This window comes from Hemicordylus capensis, chromosome 5 (assembly GCF_027244095.1).
Source record: "Hemicordylus capensis ecotype Gifberg chromosome 5, rHemCap1.1.pri, whole genome shotgun sequence".
Taxonomy (NCBI): Eukaryota; Metazoa; Chordata; class Lepidosauria; order Squamata; family Cordylidae; genus Hemicordylus; species Hemicordylus capensis.
The window spans coordinates 5,604,925-5,628,374 of NC_069661.1; the positions used below are offsets into that span (position 1 = coordinate 5,604,925).

General features: G+C 48.5%; 1 protein-coding gene across 2 annotated transcripts in view; it reads left to right on the plus strand.

Moving 5' to 3' along the window:
- Positions 1-23,450, plus strand: part of GFRA4 (GDNF family receptor alpha 4) — a 142,151-nt gene that overhangs the window by 109,671 nt on the left and 9,030 nt on the right. The window contains exons 3-7 of one of the 2 annotated variants that reach the window (XM_053257700.1): positions 6,049-6,129; positions 7,265-7,610; positions 11,059-11,168; positions 11,571-11,705; positions 15,085-15,242. In XM_053257700.1, the coding sequence (XP_053113675.1) occupies positions 6,049-6,129; positions 7,265-7,610; positions 11,059-11,168; positions 11,571-11,705; positions 15,085-15,242 (830 nt within the window). The remainder of the gene's footprint in view (positions 1-6,048; positions 6,130-7,264; positions 7,611-11,058; positions 11,169-11,570; positions 11,706-15,084; positions 15,243-23,450) is intronic. The other variant, XM_053257701.1, reaches the window with a different exon arrangement.

The following is a 23,450-nucleotide window of genomic DNA, read 5'->3' on the forward strand; positions in this document are numbered from 1 at the left end:
GCCTTTCTCCGAGTCCTGTTGCTGTCAGAGGTAATACTGCCATGTCTACTAATATTCAAAGTCCTCAAAAGCGGTTTACTTAGGACAATTAAATAAGATGGTTCCCTGTCCCAAAGGGGCTCACAATCTAAAAAGAAACCCGAGGGAAACACACCAGGCATCCGGAGAGGAGGCTGTTGCCTCTGCCTGGATCAAACCAGTTCCCATAGGGAGTGAGGTATTAGATTGCTGGCTTTGCCCCACTCCGGAAAAAGTCCTGCAGATGCCCTTGCACCAGATGCTTTGCTGGGGTTGGAGAGGGGCAGTTGCTGTCCCCCTGCTATCCATGGTGGCACCTAGGAATTGTGGGACGGCCTCCTAGGAAAGGTCTTCCAGGCTTTTCAGGGTTGAATTTAGGTTTCCCTCTGAGACTCTCCCCGCCTCTGCATCCAGCCGGCTTACAACCTTTGATGACTGTACTGTGCCATGCTGAACTGAAAATTCTCAGTTCGAATTGGGGGGCAGGGGGGGCAGGAAGTCAGGAATTTAAACTGTGGGGAGGGGGACCATACCCATATTCAGGTTTTTCACAGCTGCCACAGCTGCGCTCCTCTGGGCAGTGGGCAACCATCATTCTCATATTTCATATATTCCCTGGTATTAAGCTACATGATGATGCTCCATACCTTGATTAGAGGACTTGTGGGGAATAAAAAATGGGGACCATCAGTTGGCGGCAGCCAGCAAGGGCGGCACCACTGCTGTAGGCAAGCCCCCTTTGACACTCCCCCCCCCCAAGAACGGCCAAAATGCGCCCCCTCCCTTTCACCCCCTAGAATGGGTCTGTGAAATGGAAGCGGCATTTCAGCATCAGTCTTGCTGATGCATTTCAGCTTCTTTTCAGACTTCTCTTTTCTATTTTATTGTCATTTTATTGTTTTAATGATGTATTTTCACTGACCAGCTTGCTTTTGTTAGCCCCTTCCAGTATAAGATACAGAAAAGCAAGTTCTAAATACAGTGAAACAAATAGATAAAATACATGGACAAATCTGTCCCTTGGGACAGCCAAAAGTCATTGTGGCTGGGAATAAGGGGAGCTGTAGTCCAAAGATATATGGGGACACAAAGTTTGAGAGCCCCTAAGTTACTAGATTTTCGGGCCTTAATGGAACATAGGAAGCTACAATTTACTGAGTCAGACCATTGGTCTATCTAGCTCAGTATTGTAATGTCTACACTGACTGGCAGAGGCTTCTCCAAGGTTGCAGGCAAGAATCTCTCTCAGCCCTCTCTTGGGGATGCTGCCAGGGAAGGGAACTTGGAACCCAGATGCTCTTCCCAGAGCAGCCCCATCCCCTGAGGGGAATATCTCCCAGTGCTCACACTTCTAGTCTCCCATTCAAATGCAACCAGGGCGGACCCTGCTTATCGAAGGGGACAAGTCATGCTTGCTACCACCAGACCAGCTCTCCTCTCCAGTCAGAACACACTTTTACTGCTAAAAAGTGTAAAAGTCTGGATATCTGGCAACCTTGGGGAGAAATGAGTGCCCCTTGCACTGTTTAAATCGCCTCCCAAACAAGGGTCCTTCAAGTCCAGCATCCCTGCAGTGGACAATCAGCCGCCTCCAGAAAGCCCACAAGTAAGAAACAAGTTGCTCTGTACTGTTGTCTCCTCCCCCATCACCGCAACTAGTATTATTCACTGCCTCTGAATCTGGAGTCAGCCATCACGACTAATTGATAGATCTTCAATGAATGTGACTAATTCCATGTAGAGCCTTCTAAGCTAGTGGCCATCACCACATCCTGTGGAAGGGAATTCCACCAATGAAAGGTGCATACTTCCCCCTCCCAATTTGCCTGTCATCTGCCATAGCTCTGCAACAGAGCACATCCTTTGCATGCAGAAAGACCAAGATTCAATCCCTGGCTTCTCCCATCAAATGGATCTCACGGAACAGGCCTGAGAAGGGCATGTCTCTGCCGGAGTCCCTTGAGAGCTGCTGCCAGTCAGTGTATGGGAAGAGAGCTGGTCTGGTGGTAGCAAGCATGACTTGTCCCCTTAGCTAAGCAGGGTCCACCCTGGTTGCATTCAAAAGGGAGACTAGAAGTGTGAGCACTGGAAGAGATTCCCCTCAGGGGATGGAGCCGCTCTGAGAAGAGCACCTTCATGGAGATGCCAGGGAGAGAATATGCAGAACATTCCAAATTCCCTCCCTGGCATCTCCAGACAGTCCTGAGAGAGACTTCTGCCTGTGACCTTGGAGAAGCCACTACTAGACAATACTGAGCTAGATAGACCAAGGGTCTGACTTGGTATATGGCAACTACCTACATTCAAACAAGGGAGTTCAAACAATTCTGGTCACCATACCTAAAGAAGGACATTGTAGAACTGGAGAAGACGCAGAAGAAGGCAACCCAGATGATTGGGGCCTAGAGCACCTTCCTTATGAGGCAAGGCTACAACACGTGGGCCTTTTTAGTTTAGAAAAAAGACAACTGCGGAGAGACATGATGAAGCTAAATTGTGCCGTCAAGTCGATTCCGACTCCTGCCACCCACAGAGCCCTGTGGTTTTCTTTGGTAGAATACAGGAGGGTTTACCATTGCCTCCTCCCGTGCAGTATGAGATGATGCCTTTCAGCATCTTCCTATATCGTTGCTGCCCGATATAGGTGTTTCCCATAGTCTGGTAAACATACCAGCGGGGATTCAAACTGGCAACCTAGGTCTATAAAATCATGCATGGTATGGAGAAAGTGGAGAGAGAGAAATTCTTCTCCCTCTCACATAACACTAGAATCAGGGCTCATCCCATGAAATGGATTGCCAGGAAATCTAGGACCAACAAACGGAAGTACTTTTTCACACAACACATTAATCAACTTGTGGAATTCTCTGCCATGAGATGTGGTGACAGCCAACAACCTGGATGGCTTTCAGAGGGGCTTGGATAACTTCATGGAGGAGAGGTCTATCAATGGCTACTAGTCAGAGGGTTATAGGCCACCTCCAGCCTCAAAGGCAGGATGCCTCTGAGTACCAGTTGCAGGGAAGTAACAGCAGGAGAGAGGGCATGCCCTCAGCTCCTGCCTGTGGGCTTCCAGAGGTATCTGGTGAGCCACTGTGTGAAACAGGATGCTGGACTAGATGGGTGTTGTTGGGCCTGATCCAGCAGGGCTGTTCTTATGTTCTTATAAGTTAGCAGGCAAGCAAGTTGAAGAGTTCCTCCTGCATTTAGAAAGTTGTCCACTTATTCCACGAGAATTCAGACAATCCACTTCCGACAGTGCCAACCTAACCATATCTCAAAGGAAAAGACATTTGAATCTTACAGTAGGGCCTGTGTGTCCCAAAAGATAACTTTCAAGGAAAGCAAGCTAAGCCAGGTAGCCACACAGCGATGCAAGGAGAACCCAAGTACCGCATCAGAAGTCATCCCCTGGGCAGGTGGAATTGATTGAAACCAATACCAGAAGTCATTATTTAGATCACCAAGCAGAAAGACTTCATTTGCAAGCATTGATTTTAATCCATTTTTCCTTGGGTACATCAGATATTTTCCAAAGAAAAGTGCATCGTGATTTGTTGATATAACCATTAAGAGCACGTTGATTTACAACCACACAGCGTTTCTCCGTTATTTTAGTGTCTCTTTTTTTCTGTGTAAGGCACCACACTGTAGCAATATGCATTTGTTTGAGCAATTATAGATTTTTTCTCCCCCAGATTTTTGTAAACGGCATATTTTTTGTGCCTTAGGAAACAAAGAATGTTAAATCGCTTATTGTCTAAAATAGACAAGATAAAATAAAAAGCTGAGGAAGCAGCCTTACTGCACAAAAATAAAAGAGAAGACTGAGAAATCTGCCTTCCAGGAAACTGAAAAATGCAACCTCCTTTCTGAGAGCCCACCTTCACCTCAGCCTTCCACCTATCTGCCATGACTGGTGTACCAGCAGTGATCCCTCCTGTGAGCCCAGCCCTTATCCATGCTCTGATCATGTCTGGGCTAGACTGCTGCAGTGGAGTGTACATAGGGCCACCCTTGAATACTTTGTGGAACTTTCAGTTGGTCCAAACTTCAGTGCCTAGACTGCTTACTAGGCCTGATTGGATAAGGAATCCCTTGTCATTTTTAAAGACAACTTCACTGGATCCTGGTATGCTTGTAAGCACAATTCAAAGCGCTGGTCGTGACCTTATAGCCCATATATCAGGGGTTGGCAGCCTATGGTATACATGTCAAAAGTGGCACATGGGGTGGTTTGGTTGTTTAAAGTGATACTCACATGAGTCCTGTCAGCAGCAGGAAAGGAAGATGTGCAGAGTGGCACCTTTTTAAAGTGGTGATTCTTTTTATTGAGCAGGGGGGAGAGCAACTGACCCTATCCATCCCCGGCACAGCATCCTTCCAGTGGCTGTTGCTGGTGTCTATCTTATGCTTCTTTATATCTATAGATATACACACACCCCTCACTCCAGCCTTACTACATCCCTGGGAGGAAGAGCAGCAGTACAAGAGGAAATGGCAAGGAGCCCGCCCCCGCCCCCCAGCTCATGGGAGCAGCAGGCCCCCACCACACATGTGTATAGACCTGAGAGATGTGCCTTCAGGCGCCATCCTGCAGCCAGGTGGCTATGTGACAGGTGGTGTTGACGCAGCAGTGTGGAGTCCAGGACTCAGGGGGCCCCACACACTCTGATTTGGCTTGGCACTTGAAACCTTAAATCAGAGTGAGTACATGAAAACTGGGCACACCCCTTCTGAAGAACAGCTGACCTCTGCCCTATATCGATGGGGGCCCGGGGATCTGAAGGACCCACTTGTTAAGATTGTCTTGAGGGAGTGCTTTGCGCCATCAGCATGCAGACAAGCAGAGACCCAGGCAAGGAGCTTCTTTGTGATGGGGTCCTGTTTGTGGAATGCTCACCCCAGGTAGGCTCACCAGACATCTACGCCTATAGCCTTTCAGCTTCTTTACCAGGTAAAGAAGACCTTTGTATCTGGCCAGATGGCTGGCTGGGGAATTTTTGCCATCTTGGTGAACATCTTTGCTGTTTGACTTTAATCGGAGCAGCTTTTTTGTCACCTTGTTTATAATATAAAGATTTGCATAGTTGTTATTATCATTAGGAACATTGGTATACTGCTTTTCAATAAAACCCAGAAGATTTATGGGGCCTGAGGCAGGTGGGATGTTGGGGCCCCTCGGAAAGGACTCACGCATGTGTGTACAAAGTTGGGAAGCCACAACTGAGAATTCTTGCATGGATGGTCAGAATTCTCACGTCCTCGTCTTCCTCATCCCTGTCCAGTATATCATGGTTGGGTCAAGGTCTACATTTTGCAGTCAGTGTCATCTTATACTCTAATGAACTCTTTAAAAAGAAAATATGGAAACTTTTAACAAAACACCAAGAATTCCGTTGAACTGTGTGGCTGGAGTGGGCCAGTGATGAATGGTATGCATAGGACCCGGAGGGGGGGCCCTTGTTTGTGGGAGCCTGGGGCAGATTGCCCCAGTTATGCTCTCCATCCAAAAGCCTGGCAGCCTGGAAGTTCTCAAAGCAGTTTACAGAGCAAAAGGTGTGCGGAAATGGCCCTTTGTCCCCCAAAAGAGGCACCAGGAAAAGACAACTGGACAGAAGCTGTGCTGGATTTGAATAGGAAGAGCTGTGCTTCCTTTGCTAAACACAGGAGGCTCCACCTGAAAAGGTGCCTTTGGGCCCTGCTATCAGGTCTGAGTCCCAAACCGTGCAACCCCAGAGGGCCTGAAGGTGGTCCCCTGCCTCAGAAGGGCTCACAGGCCAAAAAGAAGCACACCACGGAGACACCAGCAACGGCCACTGGGAGGGATGCTGGACTGGGCTGAAGAGGGACAGTTGCTCCCCACCCTGCTAAATGTAAGACAGACATCACTTTTAAAAGCTCCTCTGGAGGTTTTCTGGAAAGTGAAGGGTGGGATGTTAATTAATCATTCATTTGTTTACTTCCACGAATAAGTGAAGTACAGTAGCTCTGACTCTCAGCTGTGACGCTCGCTTGTGTTTTCTTTAGGCATGAATGTTATGGAGAGCTCCCCTTATGAACCATTTGTGAGGGGCTTCGACTACGTGAGGCTGGCTTCCATCACGGCAGGTACGTCCTTGCTTTCATGTCCTTTATAACAAACACACACACCACACCCAAAGCCTGCAGTCACTTGGCCTGGTCTGCGCATAGAGCAGAATGACGTGGAATCAAGTTGCAGTAGGGGGGGCTCAAGCTTGCGTCCCTAGATGGACTACGACTCCCATCATTCCCAGTCATAATGGCCAGAGGCCATTGTGGCTGGGGACGATAGGAGTTGTAGTCCAACAACATCTGGGGGCCCAACCTTGGGAGGATCCAAGTTTTGGGGGAGCCAAGTTTCTATAGGATCCAGAAACCGTGGAACGGATGGTCAGGGTGCCAGTGAGGAGTCCCATTTTAAATGCTCCCCCACATAAAACCAGCAACTCCCTGCAAGTAGAAAGCCAGCATAGCAGGGAGCCATTTGGACGAAGGCCTATCTCCCTCTTATGCTAGGTGTTATTGTTTTTTAATTTATAGGAAGCCTTTTTATACAGTAGGCCATTGACAAATGACACTCCCTGCTCCAGGATTACTTCTGGCCAGTCTGACAAAGCATGGCCAACAAGCCTTTCTGGTGACCCTATATGCATGCTGTTTCCCAGAGAGCACTTTGGTTTCCCTGTTGTTGGCAGCTTCTCCATATTGCCAGCTGGTGTGTGGCTGGAAGGAGCACTGGGCTGGCCCTTCTTCTTAGCTCTGCATATCAGACCTAAGCAGGGACGATACCGGGCACGATCCAGAGGGAAGATCTTCTGTGCAAGCCCTGCTGCAATGAATGGGAGCTGAGCAGAAGTGCCACTGTGGGCAGCTCCTCTTCATTTCAAGGGGCCTTGCACGGGAGACGTCCCTGCTGGCTCATGTCCTTTGTAACCTGACGTATTGCTGCCCTCCCTCAGCTTTAACAGGAAGCCCGTAGAGCCCCTCATGTCAAGGAAATGGTTAGCCTGGCTGGGATGAGCCACTCCAGTAGCTGGGAGCCCCTTGTTGTATGGAGAGTTGGTGCAGTCCGTAGTCTGGGTGGCCCATTGGCACTACCCAGAGCCCTGGGTTGCCCTCTTTCGGCCCTGGCTGCTCCTAACCAAGGAGCCTGCTTTAAATTAGTTCTACCGTTCCCCACGGCCTGTGACGTTAAGCCCGTTTATGTCCTTCTGCCACACAGGTTCCGAGAATGAAGTGACCCAGGTGAACCGCTGCCTGGATGCTGCCAAGGCCTGCAATGTGGACGAGATGTGCCAGCGCCTCCGGACGGAATACGTCTCCTCCTGCATCCGACGCGTGGCCCGGGCGGACACCTGCAACCGCTCCAAGTGCCACAAGGCCTTACGCAAGTTCTTCGACCGCGTGCCTCCCGAGTACACGCACGAGCTCCTCTTCTGCCCCTGCGAGGACACCGCCTGTGCGGAGCGGCGGAGGCAGACCATCGTGCCGGCCTGCTCTTACGAAGCCAAGGAGAAGCCCAACTGCCTGGCCCCGTTGGACTCCTGCCGGGGGAACTACGTGTGCAGGTAGCCTGGCCTTTCCTGATGTGGACTCCTGGAATGATTCACTCTAGAGCAGGCCTGCACAACGTAAAGCAGGGACATCTTTGTAGGCCCACAGGGAGGAATATCCTGTAGCAACCACAATGGGAATACCCCATTGCAAGTCATGAGGCTTACTCCTAAGTCAGCATGCCTAGGATTGCAACCTGAAAGCAATAGTGATTGAGGGGGAGGAGAGCAGGGGCAGAGCCGCCATTGTGTGAACGGGTTCAAAGAAACCAGGCTGCCAATAGAAAGGGCCGCTGAAGCCTGCAGCGGGGCATGGCTTGGGCTCCAGAAGAGCCTCAAGTGAACTCCTCACGCCCACACCTGGGTTCCAGAGAGCTCTGAGCGAGCTCTCCCCTGTCATTCCAGGCAGCGCTTGCTGCCTGAAAGCCTTTATTTTCCTTTCTCTCCCTCCAGTGAGGGAGAGAAAGGGAAATAGGTGCTATCAGGCAGCAAGCGCTGCCTGAAATGACAGAGGAGAGCTTGCTTGGGCTCTCCGGAGCTCAAGGCCATGCCCCCTTTGTGCATGGTGTCATGTGCAAAGGGAGTGTGGCCTCATGCTTTGGAGAGCATGAGCGACAGTTCTTCTCTGTCATTTATGTCATTTCACTGGAGGAAGAGAAAGGGAAATAAAGGCTGTCAGACAGCAAACACTGCCTGAAAAGGACAGAGAAGAATTGTCTCTCAGGGCTCTTCTGGAGCCTGAGCATGCCCTGTGCGCATCACGTCATGTGCATGGGACATCGCTAGAGGGGCAACTGGGCAGTGCCGGACCCAGGCCGCTGTTTGGCTGGCTCCATGCCTGGAGGAGAGGACACAATATTTGTTTAGGACTGGCATGTACTCCAGGCGCCCCACTGGCTGAGCAGGAACAGGGCCTATTTTCTGGCTATTATCTTTAATTAAAATTGTGGGTCTTTTAACAAGTGGAAAATATCCACAAGTAGCTAATAATTGCTTTCATTCATATTTTAAATAATTAATATTAATGTAATAATGTGCTGAAAATTTACCTTCGCCTCTGAACACCATGTCATATTTGGTTCTGGCCCACGGGGAATTTTGGTTGTACGCCCTACTGTAGAGTTACTATTCAAAATGGAGCAATGGCATATCCAGTACCTTTTTTGTGTGATGGTATGCACCGGTACTGAGTACCAGTACCTTTTCCTAAGTACCTGCACTCAGTACCTCATACTCAGGTACTGAGTACCGGGGTCTTTCCCCAGCCAGGAATAATGACAAAACCCTGCCAGGTGCTGCAATCCCATATGGGAAATGAGCTCTGGAGTGGCGCACCGGGCACTTCTGCAGCTTGGCCACACCCTGTGTGTGTGCAACAGGCTGCAAGTGGACTAGCGATCATTAGGATGCCAAAGTTGCCTATAGAGTTATTGCTTCTCTGGGTGTTTCCATCCAGGAGGAGTGTGCAACCATCAGAAGAAAACTGTCCATTGGGTTATGCCGCAGCTGCAAAACATACTGCAGTTTCCTGCACCTGCTGATGATTGTCTGAGTAACTTCATGCATTAATTGTGTGTGTGTGTGTGTGTGTGTGTTTGTATTAACCAAGATAGGAGTACCAGCACCTTTTTAAAACAAACAAACAAACAAACAAAAAAGCACTGGGCATATCTATAATTGGGTGGTCAGGTTCAAGGAACACGAGCAACCTGCCCCAGCCCCCCACAGAGGGGACCACCTCTCCCTCCCCACCCCGCTCCCCACTCCTGGCTGACTCCCCACTTGTCTGGCATCTCTTCAGTGGCTCCATTAGGATTACAGCAGCTACTAGCTGCAGCCAGCTTGCCAGCCACGGTGCAGTATAATGTCATGGCAGCCCATCGCCAGGCCAAGCTGTCATGATACCACACCAAGACCATCAGCATCCAGCCTCTGGTCTCAGCTACTGCAGCTTTGATGGAGCCTCCACAGTGACGCCAGCCAAGTGGGAAGCCGGGCCCGGTGGGGGAGAGGTGGGGCGTGAGCTGGGCAGGAGGCAGATGTGGCCGTGGCATCAGCAGCGCACCAAACCATTTGAACATAGGTCGCCACCAACACACTGAAATGAAGCCCGGGGTTTCTTCTGCTGGCAAACCTGCTCCTTCTCACACTTCCAACTCCGGCCGTGTTTGCCTCTTGGACCTTTGCTGAAGCCTCCTGTGCCCGGCTTTTGGAAAGGAAGGCTATCACAGATCTCCCACAAAGGTTTTAATGCAGAAGAACAGATTTTGTGCACATGTGAGCTCTGAAGGGGGCCAGGACTACAAGAATTCCTACCGCTGGCAGCCGGTATGCTTTCTGAACTGGCATTACTCACCAACTGCACATGTCGACTGCAGTCATAAGTTCTGGAACCTGAATTGTCTTCAGTGGAAATAGAACAAGCTCAGTTCCCCAAGCTCCACACTCATCTAGACACGCATAATAGATGCGGCCCAGATTGCGAGCAGACCCTTGGATCTTTCCAGCAAAGGAGGCAACTACATCCTTTTAAACTAAAGCTCCACTCCTGGAGGCAAGTTCCGACTAGATCACGATAAAGCAGAGTTTAGCAGCATTTCTTCAGCTGCCGCTGATAAATTTGCATGGCTTCCTGCTAATCCCAGGCATCAACGAAGAGAGCTGAAATATATTGTCCTTCGTCCTTCGTTTTGCCAGAAAAAAAGAAAGAGGAGGGGGGAAGGGGGAGGGGGAGAGGAGGACGATAGCCTTTGACTAAAATGCCCTTGGTTTGGGTTTTGAACTGGCTTGAGTTATCTGTTCACTGCCGTCAGCCAATGGAAGCTACTGTCCTTGCTGGGACTGTGATGAGGAGTAAGAGATGGATGGGTCATGGGGGAGGGGGGGGAGGAGAGAGAGAGAGAGAGAATCAGCAGGCACGCCCTCAGAGAAAGACAGACAGAGAGAGCGAATTATCAGGCACGCCCTCATTGGCCCTTAGCTGCCACGTCACTACCGCTGCCGTCAGTTTACCATGGCTTTTGCCATTTTTATTTCTTATATCAGGAGCTTCCAACCTGGATGTTGCTGAACTACAACTCCCATCATCCCAATTAAATAAACAAACAAATAAATAAAATCCAACCTGGACTATTAATTCATCCCAAAGAGGTGTGATCTGTGATCCATTAGTGCCCATATAGAAGATGACCCTGAATGTATGATGACCCCCTTTAAAAAAAGAGAGGTTAAATATAGGTCATACCTGTATTACCCAGAAGGAACCACACTTTGAATTTATGACGACACCCGCCTGCCCCCATTTCTAACATGAAAGAACTTGGAAAAAACCTAGTCAACTTGTATTCTGGAAAATACAGTACTGCCGGTCTTGCTTCACACACTGTTAGCCAAGAGCCAAGTGAGTGTGGCAAACTGAACAGATGCTCACCAGTTCCCTTTGTGTCTCTGCTTCTCCCCGCAGATCCCGTTATGCTGAATTCCAATTTAACTGCCAGCCGTCCACACAGTCTGCCACAAGGTGTCGGACGGAGAACTACGCTGCCTGTCTGCTGGCCTTCACTGGAATCATAGGTATGGGGGGAAATGGTCTGGGTGATCTTTTGGTTAGCAGCTGCACTGGACATTTAACAACTACGGCATCTTCCATATGCCAGCACCCCTTGATCCCAGTACCTGCTGTGACCAAAGATGGGGCCCTCCACCTCCAAGGAGATCTCATCTGGTTCAGGGGCTGGGCACAGGCTGGTCCTGACAAGCATGCACAAATACACCCAAGAATTCAGTAGCCATGCTTGAGCTGAAATTGAGCTAAAAGGACTTGAAGTCCCTGTGTGGACTTCTATTTCCAGGTCTGCTGAAGTGTTTGACATACGTTGATAGTTGTTTCTCCTCTTAGTCTGTTATTCATTCAGAACTGACATTCATATTCTCTCTCTCCCCCTTCCTCCCCCCTTCCCTCCACCACCTTGGCAGGTAGCCCCATCACCCCAAACTACATTGACAACTCAACCTCTAACATTGCCCCCTGGTGCACCTGCAATGCGAGTGGAAACCGGCAGGCGGAGTGCGAGAGCTTCCTCCATCTCTTCACGGAGAACCTCTGCCTCCGTGAGTACCCCAAGGCTTCTGCATGGTGCTGTCCCACATTCTAGCACCAAAGGAGCAATTATAAAGTTTGGGCAATTATAGAGTTTGGAAGGGGTTGTAGAAGGTTGCAAGAAATCCTTCTGCTCAGGCCTGGCTCACTTGACCTTCTGGAATCACATGCTCATCAAGGGCCAATTCCCAACACAGGAGCTGCGAAAGCCAATTCCCCCCCCCCCATTGTGGAGGCAGTCTGACCGTGTTGTTGTTTCAAGAGGTATTGCCATGCAGCTCTCTTTGGAAAGTATCACACTCATGCAAAACAGGGTCTTCTTGCTGGTGGCACCCAGGCTGCAGAATTCTGTGCCCAGTGAGATACAGCTAACCCCCTCTCTGGCTGCGTTCTGGTGTCGAGTTAAGGCAGTGGCTGACACACTGTGCAAGGGTATGCAGCCTAGGAGCCTTGCAACATTTGCACACATTGCATTACACAAAAGTAAGCCCATCGTTTCCATTTGGCTCACTCTTGTGGAACACAAGTTGTGCACGTTGCACAAGTGTGGCATTACTAGTCTGGTGTACTCTTGTGCAGTATGTCCGTCACTGTTGCTGCAATTTGCCTTTTCTGGAACCGCCTTCAGTCCATTGTGATCTTGGCTCAGTTGCTGCCAGCAGTTTTTGCTGCTCTTTGTGATGTGATGGTTTTTAATTGCTTGGTGATGTGGGTGTTGCCTTATTCTGTGATCAATGTTGTGAGCTGCCCTAAGGGACCTGTTTGAGATTTTTTAAAAAATATTCCAATCAACACATCAATAAATGTCCCGTCATCCCTGGCAATTCAGAACGCACTTTTGAAGGAACAAAATGGTTTCGCCTCTTTGTCTCGCTCACCCGCACAACAGCCCAGTAATGTGGGCTCTTCATTCCCATTTTACATCTGGGAAACTGAGACTGTCAGAACAAGCATCTGTTAAGGGGGTGGAGCAAGATCCCAGGTGAGAGAAGGGAGCAGATGAGAAGAGCTCTTCTGGTTGCTCGGTTCAGTGGGCAAACCAGACCCAGCAGCAAACATGACCCATTCTAGCCTATTGGTGCCAAGAAGAGGTTTCTATGCTGGTCTGTCTGGAAGTTCCCTTGTTTGGCTGGAGCTGGGTGGCAGTGTACAGCCAGAATCCTCACCTCCCGTTCTTCAGGTCCTGGGTTCAGGGCCCATTGCAGGCTAGAATCCTGGCAGGCGGGAAGAGACCAGCTCCCGTCCTGAGCCCACAGGTACGTGAACCCGGGTCTCTGATCTCCAAGCTCAGCACCAGGCCCACCTCACCCCTCAGTCAGGAAAGACCTTCTTCTTGCTGCTGCCGACTCTCAAAAACTGATGTCTCGGTCCTTGAAAGTGCCAGAAGGCTAGGAAGTGGACAGCCAGGCTTTTTTGAATGTCAGAAGCAGAAAAGAAAAATCTTTGCTGCCTTAAAAGGACAATGCCAGCTGGCACATCAAGACCGATCAGCGTCTCAAGAAGGACGTGACACTGTCAAGGCTCAAGGAGAACTGACAAGAGGGGTCCTTGCGAAAGATTGGCTACTGGCCGCAGTAAGGATGGCGTGTTCCCTGAGGAAAAGAATGTTCCGACAAGGACCAGCCTTGGGGGTCTCCTGAGCATTGGGATGCTCTTGGCTCTTTATAGCCCCTCATAGGCAGAAGGCAAACCTGGGGGTTTTCTGGGGTTTGTCTTCTGGCTGGACAGCATCCATCCCATGGAATTTCTACTTTTATTTTTATTTTTTTTATTTTTTATTCTTTATTGTCCACAAATTCTTAAAAGCACTTCTAGACTGGGGCAGGAAAAGCTGCTTTCTCACACAGCTGTAGTGTTTTGTTTTGTTTTGGTTTTTGTTTATAGTCCAAGGATAGAGGAGAAGGGGAGTTGTCTATAAAGCAAGGGGCTTTAAAAGGACACAGTAGCAGAGAGGGGAAACAGCGGGAAGGAAAAGACTCCACAGAACAGCTGCAAGAACTGGCCGTGTTCCCAGCACGTTTCGAAAATATTTTTATGAAGGGGAAGTTCTTCGGTTCAATCCTTTGTTTTTTAAAAAATGGCAGAAAACTGACATGCTTCATCAAACTTAAGCAGACTGCAGCACAGAGCACTGGTTCTTCTCAAACTTGGGTCTCCAGTGGCATTCTCTATCAGGGCATCCCAAACGTTGTTGACTACAACTCCCAGCCTCTTCAGACAAAGGCCATTGCAGCTGGGGATGTTGGGAGTTGTAGTCAACAACATCTGGGATCCCCTGTTAAAGGGAACACTGGTCTCCAGATGTTGTTGGACTACTACTCCCATCAACCCCAGCCACAATAGCTAATAGGATTTGTAGTCTAACAACATCAGGGGACCCAAGTTTGAGAACCCCTGGCATAGAGAGATGTGGTAGGGGGCATTTTTACTAAGGAGTAAATGGAAGAACAAGACTGGTGGTTGCAGCAGCAGCAGCTTCTTGTGGTGGTTTTGAGAATTCTACAAAAAGCAAAAGGACGATGTGAAAAACCAAGTGAAGTTCCATAAAGCACATGCTTCATGGCAGGAATAATAGTGACCTAGGAAAACCAGGAGACAGAGTTGCATGGTGATCCAGAGGGCTAGGAATTGGTCCTCCCAGCCATTTATTCATTTATTTCTGATTTAGTGTCTTTGGATTCCACCCAAAGTTCACATCTCTGGGCGTGAACTCGTGTCTCTGGCTATTTGGAATCTAGAATTTAGACTCTCTTTTTTAAAAAAATTAAACTTTTATTAATTTTAACAATATCTTAACATTACAACACATTAAACAAATATGGACTTCCCGCTCACACCTCCTCGTGAATCACCAACTATAGAATTAACCCTTGCTATAATAATAATTCAAAACATAAATCTAAACCTTACAAACATGATTTGATCTACCCAACCTGCTAATATAATTTAGACTCTTAGAATTTAGAAACTCACACCTCTGGGCATTTAGATTTTTCTCGTTCCTAGAATGCAGGGGTTCTCAAACTCCCCGCTCCCCACAAGATGTTGATGAACTACAGCTCCCATCATCCTTAGCTCCAATGGCCTTTGGTGATTGTAGTTGGGGGTGACGGGTGTTGTAGTCCAACAACATCTGGGGGCCCAAGTTTGAGAACCTCTGGTATAAAGTTTCACTTTATAAAAAGCGTTATTATATTAAATCAATAGAGAAGTTTCTCATTAATCTGCCCCTGTTTTCACCAGTGAAATGATGGAGGATAAGGTAAGGTTCAATAGGGGAGGAAAAAGGTTATGTGATATCCCCGCCACCCTTGCTGCATGTGGTTCTGAAGCTGAAGCAGAGCTGAGGCTGGAGTGCCGCTCTCAGACCTTTCTGCCTTCCTCCTTAAGAAAACGCCATCCAGGCCTTCGGGAACGGGACACACCTGACCGCGGCCCTGAGCCCTTCCACGCCTCCGACCACGCAGATGCGCAAGCAGGAGCGGAACGCCAACAAGGCAGCTGCCACCCTCCGAGAGAACATCTTTGAACAGCTACAGCCCACAAAGGTAGGCCAGAAGATGGAGAGCACTCACCCCCGGAATGCAGCAGATGGCTCATAACGGGCTTCGTGGGTCCTTGGAGTTAAAAATGAATCCTTGCCTGCTTCCCTAGTAGAAGTGAGCACAGGAAAACACTGAAGGGGCCTGCTGGATCAGGTCCATCTAGACCAGCATCCTGCTGCCCTCGGTGGCCAATCAGATGCCTCTTTGAAGCCCAAGAGCCCCTCCCTGAAGCCTGATCCCTTACAGCAACTGGTGTTGCCTTTGAATATGGGTGTTGCATTTGAACATAAGAAAAGCCCTGCTGCAGGATCAGGCCCAAGGCCCATTTGGCCCAGCATTCTTTTTCTCACAGTGGGCCATCAGATGCCTCTGGGAGGCCCACAAGCAGGAGCCGAAAGCATGCCCCACTCTCTCACCATTGCTCCCCTGCAACTGGCATGCAGAGTTGCCTGCAAGCCTGTAGATAACAGCCTGGTCCACACAACCATTCAAATCTAGATTTAATGTGTGCTGCCAACATGAGTGTGATGGTGTGAACCTGCTCCAAGGTGGTTAATGGCCTGAGATTAATCTGAGATTCCCTCCTTGGCGGGGTTCACACAATCATGCTGATGTCGGTAACACACATCAAACCTAGATTTGAATGATTGTGTGAACCAGGCCACTATATAGCCATCAAGACACGTAGTAATTGATAGCTGTGACCTCTGTGAACTTGTCTAATCCCTTTTTAAAGCCATCCAAGTTGATGGTCATTACCACATCCTGTGGCATAGAAGTCCACAGATTAACTACACACGGTATGAAAAGGTACTTCCTTTTATCTGTCCTAAATTTCCTGGCAATCGGTTTCATGGGTTCACACCTGGATCTAGTGTTGTGAGACAGGTATTTTCCACATACCTTTCCTGACTGACATTGGGAGACCTCTCCTTCTCCATGAATTTGGCTAATTCCCTTTTAAAACCATCTAAACCAGGGGCTCCCAATCTGGGGTCCCCAGATGTTGTTGGACTACAATTCCCATCTTCCCCTGCCACTATGTTTGAAGGCATGACTGCTGATTCTCTCCTGAAAAGAGCCTACTTGCTTCCACTATGTATGCCAGAAGCAAACCCATGACTGGGAATTCCGTGTCTGCAGCCCTGGTGTAGGATCAGGCCCAAGGAGACCCATCTAGTCCAGCATCCGGTTCCCCACAGTGGCCCACCAGATGCCTCTAGGAAGCCCACAGGCAAGGGGTGAGGGCATTCCCTCGCTCCCCTGCAACTGGTATTCAGAGGCATCTTGTCTCTGAGGCTGGAGGTGGCCTAAAGTCATAGACTAGTATCCATTGATAAGGAGCCAAGTATCTTTTTTAAGCCTTTCATAATTGTCCTTCCATGAAGTTGTAGCCACATAGACACTTGCGCAGATGCACTCGCTACAAGCCACTCTGAAGAAGTCACTTAAACTTTGGTGTTTGTTTTCCCCCCTTTTTTGGAAGTTACTAATACGTTGCAGAGCCAGATCCGATAAGATTGCCTTGTTGGAAGGCTGCCTTGATTTGCCGCTGCTTCTGTGCTTGGAGCTGAACTTTACGTGTTGTATTTAACTCCTCCTGGGGCCCAGCAGCTGTGGGATAAGCTAAGCCGATTAGATGGCCGTAGCAGGAGGTTTCAAAGCAACGCCATCGCTCACAAGTTCCACTCCCAGCTCACAGAAAGGGGCTTGGGATACGCTGGCCCAGCTGGAGCGGAATGTGCAGAAATCGTGCCGTTAAATCAAACTGCGACTTGGATTATGGTGCTCCCAGCTTCCAAATCCACAACCACCAAACAGAAACGTTAGCAGACATGTCCACATCACAGGCTGGGCTGGGCACATTCCAAACATCCCAAGGCGTTGCCAGGCCAGGTGTAGAATTAGTGAGATCTCCAGGGCTGGCCCAACCATCAAGGCAAAGTAGGCGGGCACCAGAATTTCAGGGGTGCTTGTGTAGCTCCATAAGTGTCTTAGAAAGGGAGCTATTGCTTACACTTCTGGAGGAGGCACACAGAGGTGGAGGAATTTTAGCACCTCATCAGGTGGGTGATAGCCCTAGTGGCCCAGGGAGCAGGATCCAGAGCAGTGATTCCCAATCTGTAGTCCGCACACCACCAGTGGTCCGTGCAAGTGGTCTGTGGGGTGGAGGAGAAGATAACGTAATATTAATATCAGCCTTCCCATTAGGTAAGTATTCTCTTTTTGCCACTGGTAGGCCTAAAGGTAAAGTGTGCCATCAAGTCGATTTCGACTCCTAGCATCCACAGAGCCCTGTGGTTTTCTTTGGTAGAATACAGGAGAGGTTGACCAGTGCCTCCTCCCACACAGTAGGAGATGATGCCTTTCAGCATCTTCCTACTGCAGGTAAAAATTGTACTGTGATGAGTGCCATATGTTTGTGAATGAGTATAATATTTTTAATATACTTTGATATATAGGTTTGACTCCCATTGGCCACAGATGATGTTAAAAATGTTTAAAACGTCTTGCTTATGTGGTGGTCCACAAAAGCTTTCAATGATGATGTAGTGGTCCATAGAGAGTTGCCACATATGGTTGCCACCAGTTCGTTTGGTGGCGACTCGTGACCGGGCCTTCCCTGTGGCTTCCCCGGGGCCCTGGAATACACTCCCTCTTGAAATAAGAGTATCTTCTTCTCTGCTTGCTTTTAGAAAGAACCTCAAGATGCACCTGTTTTTCTAGGCGTTGAACAGAAATTTAAAATTTTGTAAATATGTTTTTATCCTTTGAGATTTTTTTTAACTTGATTTATGGATTTCAACTGTTTCATGTTTTACATTCACTGTGTTTTCACTTTGTACACCACCTAGAGATGTCGATACCAGGCAGTATAAAAATAGGATTAGATAGATAGATAGATAGATAGATAGATAGATAGATAGATAGATAGATAGATAGATGGGAAAAGTTGGGAACCAAGGATCTAGAGCCTTCTACTCTCCACTGGCTGCAAAGGACCATCTCCTACCCCTATCATAAAATGTGCATTCCCTAATGTCATCTGAGGAGACCCATCCATGCAGCCCACCACCTTCTGAGGTCCTCCTTCACAGGGATGCGTGAAATGGCCTTCTCTGTGATGGCACCAAGGAAGTGGAACTCCCTTCTCAGGGTGATCTGCTTTGCTGAGTCACTTTTTATTTTCCGACTGGCGACTGAGAAGCCTTTACGGCTAGGCAAGCGTTTGGTCTGCCTGTGGTTGATTTCTGATTGGTACTGGCTCTCTCCTGTTTGGTTGATCTGCTGTCTCATTTCTAGTGATTTATATGTTGGTTTTATTGTTTTTAGTGCCATTTTTATGGATGTCAGCTGCCTTGAGGACTCTAATGAGTGGAGCGATGGGATTCAAATCCTTTAATAAATCAACAACAAAAGGGGGGATGAAAACAGGACAAGAGCAGGCTAGTCTGCTTTTGGTATCATTTGATGCGCTATTATCATCTTGCTCAGCACAGGAGAATTCTGCAGTACATGGCAGAACCAGCTCCAGAAACTCCCTCATGCCAAATGTGTGCATCTGTGGAGGATTTTAATTCACTTGAGGCAACAGAGAAAGAAAGAAAGAAAGAAAGAAAGAAAGAAAGAAAGAAAGAAAGAAAGAAAGAAATCAGACTCTTGAGCTGCTCCCTTGGTATCTGGCACAGACATAGACATCCTGAGTTTCTCGGCTTTTATTTAACAACAGGATTTCTAGTCCCTGTGGCTTTCCAAAGCCTCTGGTAGCAAAAGGTCCCATATATGTGGGGAAACCATAGTTCATACGTTTAGATGGAGCTCTGCTCTCCAGAAATAGCACCCAGGAGAGGCCATCAAGGGCATTTCCAGTTCATGTGAGAGAGGCCGTAGTTCAGTGGTAGAGCATCTGCCCCCGAGGAGGAATTTTAAGGATGAGCTTAGTGTTCTGGGGGGAGTCCCTGTGGCAGTAGGCAGCCAAGTCCCTGAGCCTAGCTATACACAACACATACCAGCCTGCAGTCACTAGGGCAGGGAAATGATGGGGTGGGGCAGAAAAGGAAGGCTGGGCAAAAGCCATGAAGTGCCGTCTGGAGAGGATTGACAGGCCTGATCCTTGTGGATATGGGCACCCCAATTAATTATTGGCCATTTCTGTTTCTTCCCTGTGACCCATTCTTTTCATCGGAACACAGAGAGCTGCCGGCTGAGTCAGACCCTTGGTCCCGCTAGCTCAGTATTGTCTACACAGACTGGCAGCGGCATTTCCAAGGGTTCAAGGAGGAGTCATTCCCAGCCACAGCAGCTCACCCCAAGGAGCCAGGGGGATATCAAAGGGGGCTGCTCAGGCTGTGCCTGTACCTCCCACCCCACCCAAGAGCTGTGCTGCCTGCAGGCTGGCTATTCACCAGGTAGAGCTGTGCGGTTAACTGATGAATGGCCACCTGCAGGTCTACCTGATGAATGGCCACCTGTAGGCAGCACAGTTCTTAGGTGGGGGCAGTGGAGAGAGGAGCAACCTTTCTGCTCCCCTGGCTCCTTAGGACAAGGTACTACTGATTCCCAGCCCTACCTGGAGATGCCGCCAGGGACTGAACCTGGGACCTCCTGCATGCAAAGCAGATGCTCTACCACTGAGCTAAGGCCCAATCCAAAAGAGTCCACTGCCAACTTGCCCCTCTAGATGGGAGTTTGCTGGAAGGACATTCATTTCTCACACTTGCTCACCATCTCCTACCAACCTGAGGGCATCAGTGAAACCTAAGAGTCAGAGTGGGATGCCAACCCAGCAGCCCTTAAAGAGGCGATAGTTTGCCCTCACTTGAAGAAACCCTCCCTGGACTCTGAGGTCCTTGACAACTATAGGCCAACCTCCAACCTCCCTTTTTTAGCAAAGGTGTTAGAGAGGATTGTATGCGCCCAGCCTGAGAGGGTCTTAGAAGAAACTAGTTATCTTAATTCTTATCAGTCGGGCTTCAGGCCTCGGCATAGCACGGAGACAGCACTGGTCGCTCTGGTAGATGACCTTCTTCGGGACCTTGACGAGGGTAGTGTCCCTCTCTTGGTCCTTCTAGATCTCTCAAAGGCTTTTGACACTATCGATCATGCTATCCTTCTCAACCGCCTGCGTGGGTTGGGTATCAGGGGCACTGTTTTACAGTGGTTCTGTTCTTACCTTAGCGGGCGTGTCCAGTCGGTATGCATTGGGGTAAGGTGCTCTGACCCATGGCCACTCCTTTATGGAGTTCCCCAGGGTTCAGTTCTTGCCCCTGTCCTTTTTAACATCTATATCAGGCTTCCCCAAACTGCGGCCCTCCAGATGTTGCTGAACTACAACTCCCAGCATCCCTAGACACAATTTTATGTGGCTGGGTATGCTGGGAGTTGTAGTTCAGCAACATCTGGAGGGCCGCAGTATGAGGAAGCCTGATCTATATGAAGCCGCTGGGTCAGGTCAGTTCCCAGTTTGGGGTGAGATTTCACCAATGCGCTGATGATACTCAGCTGAATATTGCCATCCCAGACCATTCTGGAGATGCTGTTTCTGTGCTTACTCAATGCCTGAAAGCTATTAAGGTCTGGATGAATCAAAATAAGCTCAGACTGAATCCCACCAAGACTGAACTACTCTTACTCAGCCCTCGTACCGGCTAACAGCTGGATGTGAACCTTGTTTTAGATGGGGTGGTGCTGTCCCTGAAAGAGCTTGTATGTGATTTGGGGGTTCTTTTGGACTTGTGCCTCCTGGCTCCTGCTTGAACAGCAGGTGGAGGCTGCGTCCAGAAGTGCTTTTGCCCAGCTCCATCTAATTCGCCAGTTACGCCCTTACCTTGATCAGCAGGCATTAATGACAGTGACCCATGCCCTTGTTATCTCCCATTTAGACTACTGTAATGCTCTCTATATAGGGCTACCTTTGAGGACAATCAGGAAGCTACAACGGGTCCAGAATGCAGCGGCTCGTTTAATTATGGTGCCAGAAAATATGTCAGGGTAACACCTCTCCTGCAGTCCTTGCACTAGTTGCCTATTCGCTACCGAGTTCAATTTAAAGTCCTGGTTCTGACCTTTAAAGCCTTTCAGGGCCTGGTGCCTGTCTACCTACAGGCCCGCCTCTCCCATCCACTTACATCCTGTCCAGTTAGATCAGCTCAGATGGCCTGTCAGTCCCCGATTTCCAAGAGGTTCGGGGCGCTAGGACCCATGAAAGGGCCTTTTCGGTTGCTGCCCCTAACCCTTTGGAACTCTCCTCCCCTTCAGATCCGGCTAGAATCTTCCTTACTGATCTTCAAATCACACTGAAGACTTTTCTTTTTCGCCAGGCCTTTGCCCTGTAGTTCATTTTTCTGTTTTCTGGTAGTTACTTTAGGTCTTTAATAATTTTTAATTATTAATGTAATGTAATTTTTAATGTTGCCTGTTTGTTTGTTTGTTTGTTTGTTTGTGACATTTAATATACTGCCCACTCCGAAGACTCTGGGCGTTGTACAACAACAGGCAAACAAACAAACCCACTCTGTGCCCATGAAAATTAAGGGATGCCAATTTTAATTAATACAGAGCTGGTTTGTATATAGAGTGTCCACATGGGAGGAGGCCTAGATTGTCCCAGAGCATGGACTAGAGTCTGAGGCCAGAGAAACCCCTGGAGATGAAGACTTTAGTTGCCTCTGGGATACAGGAATGTTGTCCACATGACGAACACCCTCCATCTCCTAATGCAATTCACCCATCCAGGGGCATAGCTGGGGAGAGGGGGCTCATGTTCAGCCCTCTCCCTAGCAGCTCCTCGGAGTGAATGAGATAATGAAGAAAATATGGAGGGGTGGACCTGGGGGGCCTGGGTTCTTTGAACCCCTCCGCTCAATTATAGCTACACCCCTGCACCCATCCTTTAGGAAGGAAGCAGTAAGAAAAGAAGGAATTGTAGATTGGTGCGGGGAAAAATGCCTTTATTGCAGAATATGATATGATACGATACGATACAATACAATACAATACAACTAATATTTATATACTGCTTTTCAACAAAAGTTCCCACAGCAGTTTACAAACAGGAATAAATCAATCAATAAATGAAATGGCTTCATGTCCCCAAAGGGCTCACAATCTAAAAAGAAACATAAGAAAGACACCAGCAACAGCCACTGGAGGGATGCTGTGCTGGGGATGGATAGGGCCAGTTGCTCTCCCCCTGCTCAATAAAGAGAATTGCCACTTTTAAAAGGTGCCTCTTTGCTCATTTAGCAGGGTATCCAAACGTGTTTCAAGCTTTATTTATTTATCCTTTTTATATACTGCCCCATATAGACTCACTGGGCAGTTTGCATTTAAAACCCAACAGCAATTAAAACCTAAAATCATATAGAACAAATTAAAATAACCATCAATAAAACTTTAACACATTATGAACTAAAAGCCTGCTAAAATAGCTGCATTTTCAAAAATTGCTTAAAAACAGCCAGGGATGGGGAAGTTCTGATTCCACTGGGTAGCATGTTCCAAGCCCTGGGGCAGCCCCAGAGAAGGCCTGGTTTTGGGTTGCCACCAAACGAGCCGGTGGTGACTGCAACCGGACCTCCCCCAATGATCTTAATGGGGGAGGCGTTCATATGCTTTTCATTGGGGGAAAGAGTTAAGAAACAACTATGTTCCATAATACACCTCTTTTCCCCTAATAGAGAGTATATAGATCTTATTAAGATCTTGTGGAGAGGTTCGCTTGTGGTTGCCACCTGTTCGTCTGGTGGTGACTCTGGGTTGGGCCTTTTCTATAGCCGCCTCAAAGCTTTGGAATGGATGTCCCCATCTCTTGCAGCCTTTAAAAGAACTCTCAAGACACATTCAGTAAAGCCATAAGTTGAACTTAAGAACAGCCCTGCTGGATCAGGCCCAAGGAAGCCCATCTAGTCCAGCATCCCGTTTCATGCATTGGCCCACCAGATGCCTCTGGGGAGCTTACAGGCAGGAGTTGAGGGCATGCCCTCTCTCCTGCTGTGACTCCCTTGCAACTGGTACTCAGAGGCATTTTGCCTTTGAGGCTGGAGGTGCCCTATAGCCCTCCAACTAGTAGCCGTTGATAGACCTCTCCTCCATGAAGTTATCCAAACCCCTCTGAAAGCCATCCAGGTTGTTGGCTGTCACCACATCTTGTGGCAGAGAATTCCACAAGTTGGTTTTAGTGTTGTTACTGCTGTTATTTTAAACCATTTC